Below are 12,284 nucleotides of genomic sequence, written 5' to 3'. Positions count from 1 at the left end.
AGAGTGGGATAAAAATAGCCACCGCCACGGCCAAACATTTCCACTGCTGACAAACGTGGTGCTCAGTTTTTAACCAGTGAAGAAAGATGATAAAGAGATGCGTTGTAAGCACAGCTGACTACATGAGTCCACCGGCAGATTTGGAAATACCTCGCCCTTGTTTCCAGGAGTGCCTGGAGGACCCTGTTAAAACAATAATCAAATAAGTACAAAATGAAAGAGTTATACATTTTTAAAGCTTAGTTGAGTGTAAAACAGTTAAAGTCAGCATACCCTATACACATCTATAAAAACCAAAACAGAACTTTGGGCCTGAGAGATCAACTTCAGCCAATGGCAGGATTCTGTTCAGAATTAATAAATCTATAATGATGTCATGAGTTCTCTTTTAGTGACATTACATCAGGTGTACACTAAAACATTAAGTGTACACTACAAACATTAGGTGTGCAGCAACTTCAAAAGTTGTAGAATCAATACATGAATCATCACTGTAATGAACCATAAATATCAATTCCAAGATTATTGTATTATTTTACACAATAAAGGAACAAAAAGAATGAAATGTTCTTGTGCACGTGGCACTGTACCTGGTCACCTTTAACTCCTGGATCACCAGAAACCCCTGGATTACCCTGCAGATTAAAGTAAGACACGGTAGAATAACCCTTTTTCCAGGATAAAAATAAAAGATGCTTTAGCAAAAGTAACTGCACATACCTCACTTCCTTTGGGACCAACTGGACCCATATGGCCCTGGAATAATAACACACACACACACACACACACACACACACACACACACACACACACACACACACAGTATAACAAATAAACCTTTTCAACAATGCTTTTCTAGGGTCACTGTAGAGAGCCATGTGATCTTCTCTCCTAGAAAACCAGTACCTCAGCTCACCAATTCACTCTTTCATCAATTTATTCATCGATTGAGCCAACGACTCATTTTTTGATGTATTCATTCTCATCATCCAACAATTAATTGAACTGAGAATATTGAACTGCAGACATGTTCTCTTCTGAGATAATGGCCTGGTCATAAAAGCTATTACTTCACTCTGCATAAACTAGCAGTCAGACATCTTTTTATCTAATATCAATGTTTGTGCATGCTATGGCAGTATGTAGGTTTGAGTGCAGGGTATTCATGTAATGCAGTGGTCAGAAATCTTCATACTGAAGATTTACTCTCCTGAACATTATATGACAAACTCAATAACACTGGCTGGGAATTTCACAAAGCAGGATTTAGCAGGACTCAGTTAATACAGAGAAATTAAGATCAAGGTTGAGGATTGTTCAGTAGGAATGTCCTATAACTTTTCTTCTGTTGGACAGTCTTGACTTTGGGCAAGACATTTAGCCAGAAGTTATCTGGCTAAACTGAGAAAGCCTGCTTTGTGAACTCCTTCTCCAAACCATCTTAATGAACACTTCTGAAGATAATAATTAAATTAACCAGGTGTACTGGATTTGGGTTGGATCTAAGATCTGCAGGATCAAAGATCTCCAGGAGCAGGGTTGGGACTAAACTTTACAGGATAAAAAATCTCCAAGAGCAGGTGAGTTAATAAAAGTGTGTTAACAGGCAAAAGAGGCCTAACATTGCATTAGACATATTAATAACATAAAACATAAAGGAGTATAGAGAGTATTTGTCCTTTTAGGATAATTTGCATACAAAGCCTCCGTAGAGGCTTCAGGACAGGATCCAGGGTAGGCTTTGGTGGACCTCAGGGTAAGGTATATGACCTCTCCACCAGGCTCAGGATGGTGCAGAAAAACAATCTTCTTTAGGATAAGATTAAGAGAAGTCTTCTCTTGGAATGTGGTGGCAACGGATTTCAACTGGTGTGGGTGTTGAACGTCAGTTTGCATATGTTGGCTAATGTATGGTTTAATGATGTAATGGTGGTGAATGCAAACACTAGTATGTAAAACGGTGGGGTGAATACATAATCAATTCTGACCAGTGTATGGGTTCTTTGTTTGATTGTTGGACATTCTCCAGAGGGTGCCTCAATAATGCTTGTTAATGTTAACTTGCAATAAAAGACTGACCAGCTATTCTCTTTAACTAATTCTGAAGTCTGCATCTTCATTTTAGATTTGAATGTTTAACTTTACAACTAGCTGACTGTGGATTTAGGAAGGACACAGGTTTGGGACTAAACTTTGCAGGATCAAAGATCTCCAGGAGAGGGTTTGGGACTAAACTTTACATGGTGACAGATCTACAAAAGCAGGTCGTTAACCAGCGCTCCAAAAGCGAGTGGCTTACCTGATCCCCTTTGTAACCTGTGTGACCTTTTATTCCCCGAGGACCCATCAGCCCTTGCTCCCCTTTCTCTCCCTGTGGAGAAAACATTCCTGAACGTCAGAGTTAACCCCATGATCCTCATTTCAAACCCTGACATGTGAACCTGACTTGCTAGAGCTTTGAGTTTTACTCAAAGCAAAAGAACAAATCTGTCATCAAAGTTGGAAAATGATGGTGGTGGTTATTCCAGAGCCTCCTTTGAGTGTTTGGCCATTACATTTAGCAGCAGTGCAAACTGGGGGATTCACATGCAGTATTTAGCAATGCTGCCTGAGCCCCGGTGTTCCAACAACATGGGACCCAAAGGAAATTGTCCCCATGCAACCCTGAGAGGATGACAGTTTCTAAGTGAGTGACCCATTACAGTGGTGACGTGTGTGAGATCTTTGACTCACCGGGATTCCTTGAAGTCCCAATGCACCGATTGGCCCTGGCTTTCCTGCCTCACCCTGGAAAAAGCATGAGAGTAAGTTCCAAGAAATCCATCAATCAATTAATCATATATTGATCAGTTATTGTAAAGAACATAACTATGTTTTGAAAGAAAAAATAAACTCTTAATGACTAGTGTATTTTTAATCATAGTTGCTACCATCATATACTAACAAATATGAGGGTGGTTATTTGTTGGACTGCCACCAGTGGGGTAATAATAAATGATCTCCACCAGATGGAGACAATAACTTAAACCAGACTTATCAGAAATTACACAAGATACCAACAACATAAACAAGAAAGCAACATAAATCAGCAAGGTTTTAATGCTCTGCTAAGGCAGTGTAGTGTACTGAAGGTTTACACACCGGGATTCCTTTGGAGCCTGGCTGTCCATCTGCTCCAGCAGCTCCTGGCTCCCCCTGGAAGAATCGCCATGATCTCATTATGACCATGTGCAAACATGGTTTAACTTCTACAAACCTAAACACATTTAAAACTGAAAAACCTTTAAAACATTTTAAATCAATCAAGGAAAGCTTCGACACAGAACAGTATCGGTTTAAAGCCAGGAACACACATTTTTACAATTTAATTCAACGTTTCATTATTTTATTTAGTGACTACATTGCAGTTACATTTTAGGTCTAAAATGGAGGGCTTAGAAATGGGGTTCTACTTACTGGCTTACCAGGAAGACCAACAGGACCTACAGGACCTTCCTCTCCATTGTCACCCTGTAACACACACACACACACACACACACACACACATTTTTAAAATCCAAATTCATTTGACACCTGGGAGTGTAGATGAGAATGGAAATTATATACTGAATTCATATAATACTTTCAGAAGGTTATATACTGAATTTGTATAATGCTTACCTTCAGACCAGCAGGTCCTATAGGGCCTTGTTTTCCTGGCAAACCCTGAAAAAGACAAACATCAAGTCTCATTTATTTCAGTTAAGTGCCTTATTCGTTCATTAAAGAGGGAAAATTTATCTTCACACTTGTAGCATTTCAAACATTACATCACCTAATCAATCGATTAATGGAAGAGAGAGATGGAAAATCAACCAGACACAAACATTTAAGGCTCCTTTAATCACAGCAGTAACAGGTTTCTCTGTACTTTAGAAGTGCTCTTGGCTTTCCAAACAGTTACATACACTGGTGAGGTGAGTTCTGAATCGAGCTCACTAAGCAGTGACTTCAATTGCAGCCTGTGAGCAGTAGAGGGTTCACTTTAGATCCATGAACACAGTCTAGGTGGGATTCTTAACGCTAAAATCAGTGTTGGGGAACACTTGGTGATATAATAGCTAAAATCCATATAGAACTGGTAGCACTGAGTAGAAGCTGGCGTTGGGGCTGAGTAGGGACTTAGTCACCAAGGAGGCTCAATGTTGAGCCTTCTGGAGGTGTGGTCCTAATTCAGGTGCCTACCTGATGACCCAAGAAGAGCTCGTGATGTGGTTGCTAGAATAAAGAGAGTAGACTGGAACCTATGTGAAGCTCTAATGCACTGGCATAGGACATTGTTTACATCTTATTCTGTGTATAAGTACAATGACCTACTAAACTTAAGCCAAATTAACCTGTGTTAAAGGAGGAGCCAGTTTGAATTTGGATGATTTCTCACACAGGAACACATAACACAAACAATTATCATATCAAAAACTGTCATTTAAAAATAATCCATTAAAATGTGTTATATAGCAGGCTATATGCCTGTGTGCTGAATACATGTCCTTGTAACTATATTAGCGCCGCCCCCTTTACATGAGCTCCTTTTTGGGACCGTGGCAATTTGATCTGACAATAAAATAACATACTGCTTTCAAATGACGTGGATTTTTGTCTCTCTTGAGATCATTTTGCATCCGGATTTAGCAGATCGAATGAACTACACTGTCATGGCATGGCATAGACCTTATATATATATATATATATATAAGGTCTATGCCATGCCATGACTGCTCTTGGATGTTGAAAGGTTCAATTTTGTACACACACACACACACACACACACACACACACACACACACACAAATACACTTACTGGGATTCCCACAACACCTCTGATGCCAACTGCTCCAGGCAGGCCAGACTCTCCCTGGTACACGCAAGAATACAATATAAAAGAGTATAAGAGCTTTACCAGCCCTGTTCAGAACATCCAGAATGTTAATTCACCTAAGACATTGGTGTAAGTAGTTGCTTAGTGCTTAAGGTACTTGACTTGTAATCGGAAGGTTGCTGGTTGAAGCCCCACCACTGCCAAGTTACCACTGTTGGGCCCCTGAGCAAGACCCTTAACACTCAAGTTGTACTCAATTGTAAGTTGCTTTGGATAAGTGTCAGATAAATGTAAGATAACGTTGGAGTTGTGTAAGATATCGACACATACTTTCTCTCCAGGAATGCCGGGTATTCCATCTTCCCCACTTTTCCCTCGGTCACCCTACGAACACCACATCATCATCATTGCCTTCAATATTTGAATCACTATCAGTGTCCTCTCCTGCTGGATCATTTCCCATTCACTCTTTATTGCTGGTGTCATCATAAGGTAAAGAACATCGTTATTGAATATATATCATATTTAGACTCACAGTATCTCCCTTAGCACCTGTAAGGCCAATGGGACCCTGGTGGCCAGGTGCACCCTGAAATACACAAACAAACAATGAGTAATAACCACATTAAAATGCAACACCAGCCACTAACACTGTCTGCCTTTCAAATGGGCTACCTGTAAAATAGATAATCTTTCCATAATATGAATTCATAATTTATATATCTTATGTAATTCTGCAAAATGTTAATTTAAACAAATTGTGATAACTCTTCAACCCCAAAACATATGCTATATAAATAACATTGTTTTAATTATGTATCTTCTTTAAAGGAACATATATATTTTTTTAATATTCCAGAATTATTAGAAAACAGAGTAAACATATATGAAAAGGCACACAGAGATAAAAGTGCATACATCATCACCCTTAGGCCCGGCAGGACCATCACGGCCTCGAATACCTTCAACACCCTTTAACACACACACACACACACACACACACACACACACACACACACGCACACACACTTATAATTAAATGACAGAGGCAAAGGTTCACATAATTCATTATAAGATGTGACTGAGCCAGATATTGTACTGTACAGACTGAATATGTAAATCCGAAATCTGAGTCACACTGAACAAAACAAACATCTGACCTATTCCAAATGCTACTCGAAACACTTTGTGCATTCTGAAAGGTTGTGTGATCCCCTGTCAGAGTTGCATAGCCTGCTCAGAAATTCCACATTAGCTGAAAAATAGCCATAGTGAGCTAATGCTGTTTGATCGAGTCTGATGATGTCCTACCGGCGCTCCTGGGGGTCCAGTGGGTCCGGGGAGGCCGTTAAAGCCCGGAGGGCCCTGCAGAGGAGAGACAGCACATCAATCCTCCTGCGTCGTGTTCACACTTACAGAATCCGAATCAGAATTCTGATTCTGATTCTTAAGCAAAACCCGCAGGTAGCCCAGCGGTTAGGACGTATGATGACCAAGCAGTTTACTGGTTCTACCAAGATTCTGGTAGATAGGGAAAATGGGTCTTGGCTTTCAAGAATGCTGTTTCCAAGGACTCTGCCTGCCTCTCCTGAGTTGCTTGTAAAGGAGGCCATGTTCACAGTGTGCTGTCCCTTTTACTGCCACAATTACAACTGATTTTAATGCAAATACATGTGCGGCAGGTGAATAGTCATTTTCAGCTACAGATACCCAAGAATTAAAGTGCCCTGGACCCTGGAGAAGAGGTAATAGGCTGAGTGTTAGGTTAGCTTACAACATCAGTGCCTGTGCATTTAGTCTGACTGCACACACCTTAGACAACATAATGATTGCAACATAAAAGACTGCTCATCATTCTACTTAGAAAAGACCAACCCACACACACGCACACACACACGCACACACACACACGCACACACACACGCACACACACACACACACTCTCTCTCTCTCTCTCTCTCTCTCACACACACACACACACGCACACACACACACACACACACACACACACACACACACACACACACACACACACACACACACACACAAAGGCTTTTACTGTGGTGTAAAGCTCCTCTCATCTCTCTAGCTATATAGTCACTTTAACATATGTTCATAATTACCTTACACCCAGTGCCAGCAAGCCTCAGCCTTGTTACTGTTGAACATCACAGAACTGTGCAACTCCTCTACTGAGTTTGAAGCAACTTCGTTCTCTTACATGGTGGAGAATTCTTTCTCTCACAGTTGCAGTTCTTTCTCTTACATAGTGGACAGTGTGTACTGCAGATTACTGTTTCTTCGGTGTTTTTGTTTGCAGCATTCATTGTAAAAGGTCATTCAGTGGAATGCTAGCAGTCCTACACATGCATGAAACTGATGTACTCACCGCCTATGACCTAACACGGTCATATTAACTTCTCACTTGCATTGTAGAACATTTTCTATAACCCTCACCCGATCTCCTTTATCACCATGCTCCCCTGGGTATCCAATGGGCCCTCTCTGACCCTACAAGAAAACAGAAATGAGATAACACAGTGAGTTACAGAGGGAACAGTCTGAGCTGTAAGATAATGACAGAAAGGCAGCGCTGAGGTCTCTATGACAACCAGATCATCCTTACATCCTCTCCCGGACGTCCCGGAGGACCTGCCTCTCCCAAAACCCCTCTGTCTCCCTTTGAATTAGAACAAATAATAATTATTATTATTATTCATGAGAACGTCAGAAACAAAAATCTATTGAAAACTCTGCCGGAAGCACTGGTTTTGCTCAGGTGTATGGAGCATGTGCTGTGTACCTTGTTGCCATGGACGCCTGGTAGGCCGGCCATGCCGGGGAGGCCTCGGTGTCCCTGCCAAGAGCCCGGGAAAGAGTTCAAACCCCAAACACACACCACACGATGTACTCAGAGAAGGGCAGTGTGACTGGCATGTGTGCTTGGACAGGAGCCTGGCAGATGGTCTATAGCAGAGCCACCACAATACAACTGATTCCACAGATATACTGAACATACAGAAATGATACTAAGCATGAATCACAACACGATACAAGGAGGACATCTGTGTTATGTGAGTTACATTTGTAAATATTGTTTTACGTAAAAGTCTTTTGAGGCAACCAATTTAAAAAAAGCAATAAAAAACAAAGATCCATGGCTCAGTGCAGAACACAACATTCATTAGACGTAATGCACTCAGGAAGTATGCACACATTAACAGAATTCACTTTGTTTAATCTCTGTAACAACAGCTATGAGGTTAAAGTCCAAAATGTCAACTTTCATTTCAAGCCATTTCCATGTATGCTGAGAGAAATCACAGCCTTTTTTGCATGTAGACCATTCAGCGGATCACAAGTCATTGGACACACTAACATCGTGTTTAGCGCTTAGCTGAAGTTCACTCCCTATCAGTGACTGTCTGAAGTCTGATCTTCTGTGGTGACACTATCAGTCTCTGCTTCCTTTCGGGGGGTGTCCTGTTTCTTGGCATTTCACAGTCAGTGGGCTTCAGTCTGGATGACTAGCTTGGCCAGTCAAGAGCATTAACCTAATAAAAGAACTATAGTTGCTATAGCATTAATGTGGTTCACTGTCCTGCAGTAAGATGAAGTGCCATCTGATTGAATCTGAGTGGTTCATACATCCACAGAGTCATTTAATCAGATCTGAGTGGTTCAGACAACCACTGAGTCATTTAATCAGATCTGAGTGGTTCAGACAACCACTGAGTCATTTGACTGGTTCTGAGTGATTAAACCATCCACTGAGTCGTCTGTCTGGATCTGAGTGGTTAGTAGGCATCAATTCCTCCTAGGTGTAACCAAGTCATCTAGGTGAGGTGCTCCCTTTATTTCTCCACCCTTTCATTTCTCCACCATTTCCTCATGCTATGACACAGACGATGCTTCCTTCTATCTGTCCGTAATACTTTATCCAAGGCCAAGCCTTGTTCAGCAGGCTGGACTGCTGATGCGAATGCCACATCTTGACCTGGCTTGACACCTTCTTCAAGCTCCCTCCCGCATGAATTAGTGATGCAATGACACACGGCTAGCCAAGAACCCACCTGACAGCCAACTGCGCAATGGCTAACGGCCGCCAGGAAACTGGGTGTGTATGTGAGGGGGGTGTTTGTGTAGAAGGGGTGTATTCCTCCACACTTTAGCCTTTAGAGATGCAAATACCCTCAACTTCATTTAGAAATTTTAATTTGTGGTATTTCGAGCAATAAACTGCACGCTGCACTGGATTGACCTTTCATTGTCACACTGCTGGCCATGAATAGGGTCAGTTAAAGTTCTAATCAGGAACTGGGCCAGGTATAAACAAGAAGTGGGACAGTTAAAGGTATAAACAGGAAGTGAATGAGTTCAAGGTATAAAAAGGAAGGTTAGATGAGCTGAAGCCTCTAGGACACATTCAGCAAGATTACAGGTGTATTGTATGTACTGAGACTATGTTTGTGAATTCAGCATTAATATGTTTATTTGTATTTTTTGCCATATGTCCTATACATTATAGGTCATTTAAAAACTTTATTGATATCAAAATATTTTATGGATATCAAAGTAAGGTATGGTAGTAAATGAAGACACAAAAATAATCAAATGTAGCCCTGGAGTTTTATTATTTCACTCTGCTAAGGCCCTAGAGTAAAGGAAATAGCTGATTTAATTCATTTAGTCCCCCTGGGTCAGATTAAAGGAACAGTGATCTAGTGTGTACTATAGCAGGTTCTACACATCCAGCCCACACAGCAAATACTTCTAGCATTACATTCAAATCTACAGTTTACGCGGGTAAATGCAATGTGATGGTGACAGGTATAGGGTGCAGATGTGCAAAAGTTCAAAAGTTAAAAAATGTAAACTCCTAATATGACTTTGTATCACTAAGTTAATTTTAGTAATTAATAACACCTACTTGAGCTAATTAGCAAAGCCAGATGGTTGGAACAAAATCCTGACCTGGGCCAATCCCTGCTAAGGCGCCAGGCTGTATGCTTCTTGCCTATTCTGTTATGATAAGTCAGCGGATGGACATGGCATTGCAGATTCTGGAATCTGTTTTAGTGGAATGAACCTGTCGTGAATGCACAGAAGGTGTAAGACTGAGCTGATGGTTATAGTGACCGTGGGAAGTACAACCTCTGCAGAGGTGCAGTACCTCACTGCTCATATAAGGAACATAATGGTTGCAGCTCCTGACTCTGTACAGGGGCCGAGCCGATTTACCGGCATGCAACGCACCCTAGGACATCCCTCCATCACTCTGACCTCCTACCTTTATGCCGGGGAGACCTGGAAGTCCCTGTGGTCCGGCCGGACACGTCATCTGACACTGCTAACACACATGCCACACACAGGCACACACACTCACATCAGTTGTATTCAGGTATATTCTGCTGAGATAAAGGTTGTACGAACAAACATGGTAGAAATATTACATCCACTCATCACTGAGCACAGAGAGAAACTCCCACACTCGGCACCAACAGTTTTCATCAGTGGAATGGGACTGATCTAGGATTAGTTTTCACAGTGCATAGTTCCTCAGCACAAAACCTAGAGCTGGTCATAAGTCAGCACTAATACTCTGAGCCTGAAACTGTAGCATAACCTCTGGATTGGAATCAGTTTTAAACACTTAAATCAGAATTAAATACCAAATACTTTTTATTTATTCATTTTGCTTTATTTTAGCTGATTCATCCTGTCAAACATAATTGTCAAACATGATGACTAAATACAGCAAATGCTAACCAGCCTAAAAAAATGTTCATTGCTACTTCACGTAAGAATACGGGATGTGAATAAGAAAGCAGGGTGTGAGTTGTGGATTTAGGTTGGGTCCTGGCCTGTGCTGAATGATGAAAGAGGAGCTTAAAGCTGAAATCACTCACACTCTCCCCGCTTCCTTCAGGATTCCCAGCACCTGCAGGCCCCTACGAACACAGCACAGCTACAGCAGCAGTTTCCACACACATGCACTACTCACACTACTCAGCCATTAGCGACAGTTAAATTATACTCCTCTTTATAAACACATGCATTCATAAATAATATGAGTATTATTATTATATGCATATATACACACCCACCCCTCAACATATACCCACAGACACACACACACACACACACACACACACACACACACACACACTCTGTCTCTCTCTTCTCACACCACTCAGCTACAATTAAGCTCCTCTCAGATGTGTCTTTCAGATGTGCTCTCACGTGTAAGCTGCAGCTTTACTCTGCATCCAAAGCAGTGAGAGAGCAGCACCTGCCTTATGCAGACTGTGTGATCCAAGGAATGAATCAACAGGCATTCTGGCAGCTAGCGGTACACACACACACACACACACACACACACACACTCACACACACATGCACTCACACGCACGTACTGACACTTACTCTCTCTCTCTCTCTCTCTCTCTCTCTCACACACACACACACACACAGTTGTTCTGAAACAACATTTGAAAAAATGATAAGGCGGCCTAAAACGGGTGGCTAAAAATGGCACGTCCGTTCTGATAAAGTGCGAGCAGAGACAGAGGGCACAGCGTAGCTCCCCGCGGCGCTCCAGCACTGCTGTGCTCCCTGCATCTCCTTCTTCAGTCCATCCACATCTTCTGGATGGCAGACTGATGAGTTCAATCAGACGTGGTGCAGGAAAGAAAGGACTAGAGCCATTAAGAGGCGGGGGGGCCATTTTTAATGGAGCATCATACACACACTCTTAGTAAATTCTGAGCCTTCCTCAGAGTCCTCCTGTTCAAACAGCTCCTCAATGGCGCTACACTAATGTGGTAGAGACATTAAAGACTTACACAAAGACATGGAGTGTCCTCAGATCTAAATATTGCCTAAGATACATTAAACTGCAGCAGAAAATGCTAAAGTCTTACTGGTGGACCAGGGGGTCCTGGTGGTCCTGGAAGACCATTGGATCCTCTTGACCCAGGAGGACCCTGTCAAACAAACAAATAAGCCTTTGGGTTGGGGTTAGAAAAATTAGACTAATCAAAGTCTGGAAAGCTTAGTATTCGTACACTATATGGACATCTATTGGTTATTAATAACTGATGTTTGGTTTGAGCACTGGACCAAGAAACCAACCTCTGGTCCTATGTTGCCTTCATCTCCTGGGATACCAGGTTTACCTGGAGGCCCCTGAGAAAACAAACAGGATAAACAGAGACATACACACAGGCAGATGGGCAGGCAGATTCATCAAAAGGGAGCCTAAATAGGCCTGAACATTAAATATGAGAGAAGAACTCAGCAACATACAGGAGGTCCAACAGTTTCAGGCCCCTGGACAGAGAGAAAACAAACATCAGCAATGACAGGTATACACCACCATAAAGTCGTTCTCTCTATCTATCTATCTATCTATCTATCTATCTAT

At 41.8% G+C, this 12,284-nt stretch overlaps 1 protein-coding gene across 6 annotated transcripts in view; it reads right to left on the bottom strand.

The window, feature by feature from the left end:
- The window catches only part of col9a1c (collagen, type IX, alpha 1c), a 35,897-nt gene that overhangs the window by 6,227 nt on the left and 17,386 nt on the right, over nt 1–12,284 (bottom strand). For 3 of the 6 annotated variants that reach the window (XM_081712787.1, XM_081712789.1, XM_081712788.1), the window contains 21 exons: nt 12,167–12,190; nt 11,993–12,046; nt 11,782–11,844; nt 10,768–10,809; nt 10,149–10,208; nt 7,662–7,715; nt 7,485–7,538; nt 7,316–7,369; nt 6,170–6,223; nt 5,777–5,830; nt 5,394–5,447; nt 5,189–5,242; nt 4,841–4,894; nt 3,661–3,705; nt 3,457–3,510; nt 3,142–3,195; nt 2,734–2,787; nt 2,300–2,371; nt 721–756; nt 591–635; nt 151–183 (listed from right to left, as the gene is read on the bottom strand). In XM_081712787.1, the coding sequence (XP_081568913.1) occupies nt 151–183; nt 591–635; nt 721–756; nt 2,300–2,371; nt 2,734–2,787; nt 3,142–3,195; nt 3,457–3,510; nt 3,661–3,705; nt 4,841–4,894; nt 5,189–5,242; nt 5,394–5,447; nt 5,777–5,830; nt 6,170–6,223; nt 7,316–7,369; nt 7,485–7,538; nt 7,662–7,715; nt 10,149–10,208; nt 10,768–10,809; nt 11,782–11,844; nt 11,993–12,046; nt 12,167–12,190 (1,068 nt within the window). The remainder of the gene's footprint in view (nt 1–150; nt 184–590; nt 636–720; nt 757–2,299; nt 2,372–2,733; nt 2,788–3,141; nt 3,196–3,456; nt 3,511–3,660; nt 3,706–4,840; nt 4,895–5,188; nt 5,243–5,393; nt 5,448–5,776; nt 5,831–6,169; nt 6,224–7,315; nt 7,370–7,484; nt 7,539–7,661; nt 7,716–10,148; nt 10,209–10,767; nt 10,810–11,781; nt 11,845–11,992; nt 12,047–12,166; nt 12,191–12,284) is intronic. The other 3 variants (XM_035534860.2, XM_035534871.2, XM_081712790.1) reach the window with 3 other exon arrangements.

This window comes from Electrophorus electricus, chromosome 4, assembly GCF_041902795.1.
Source record: "Electrophorus electricus isolate QZ-2024a chromosome 4, ASM4190279v1, whole genome shotgun sequence".
In the NCBI taxonomy this organism is placed as follows: domain Eukaryota; kingdom Metazoa; phylum Chordata; class Actinopteri; order Gymnotiformes; family Gymnotidae; genus Electrophorus; species Electrophorus electricus.
Note: the sequence above shows the minus strand (reverse complement) of the source record. Positions and strands in the feature narration are given on the sequence as shown.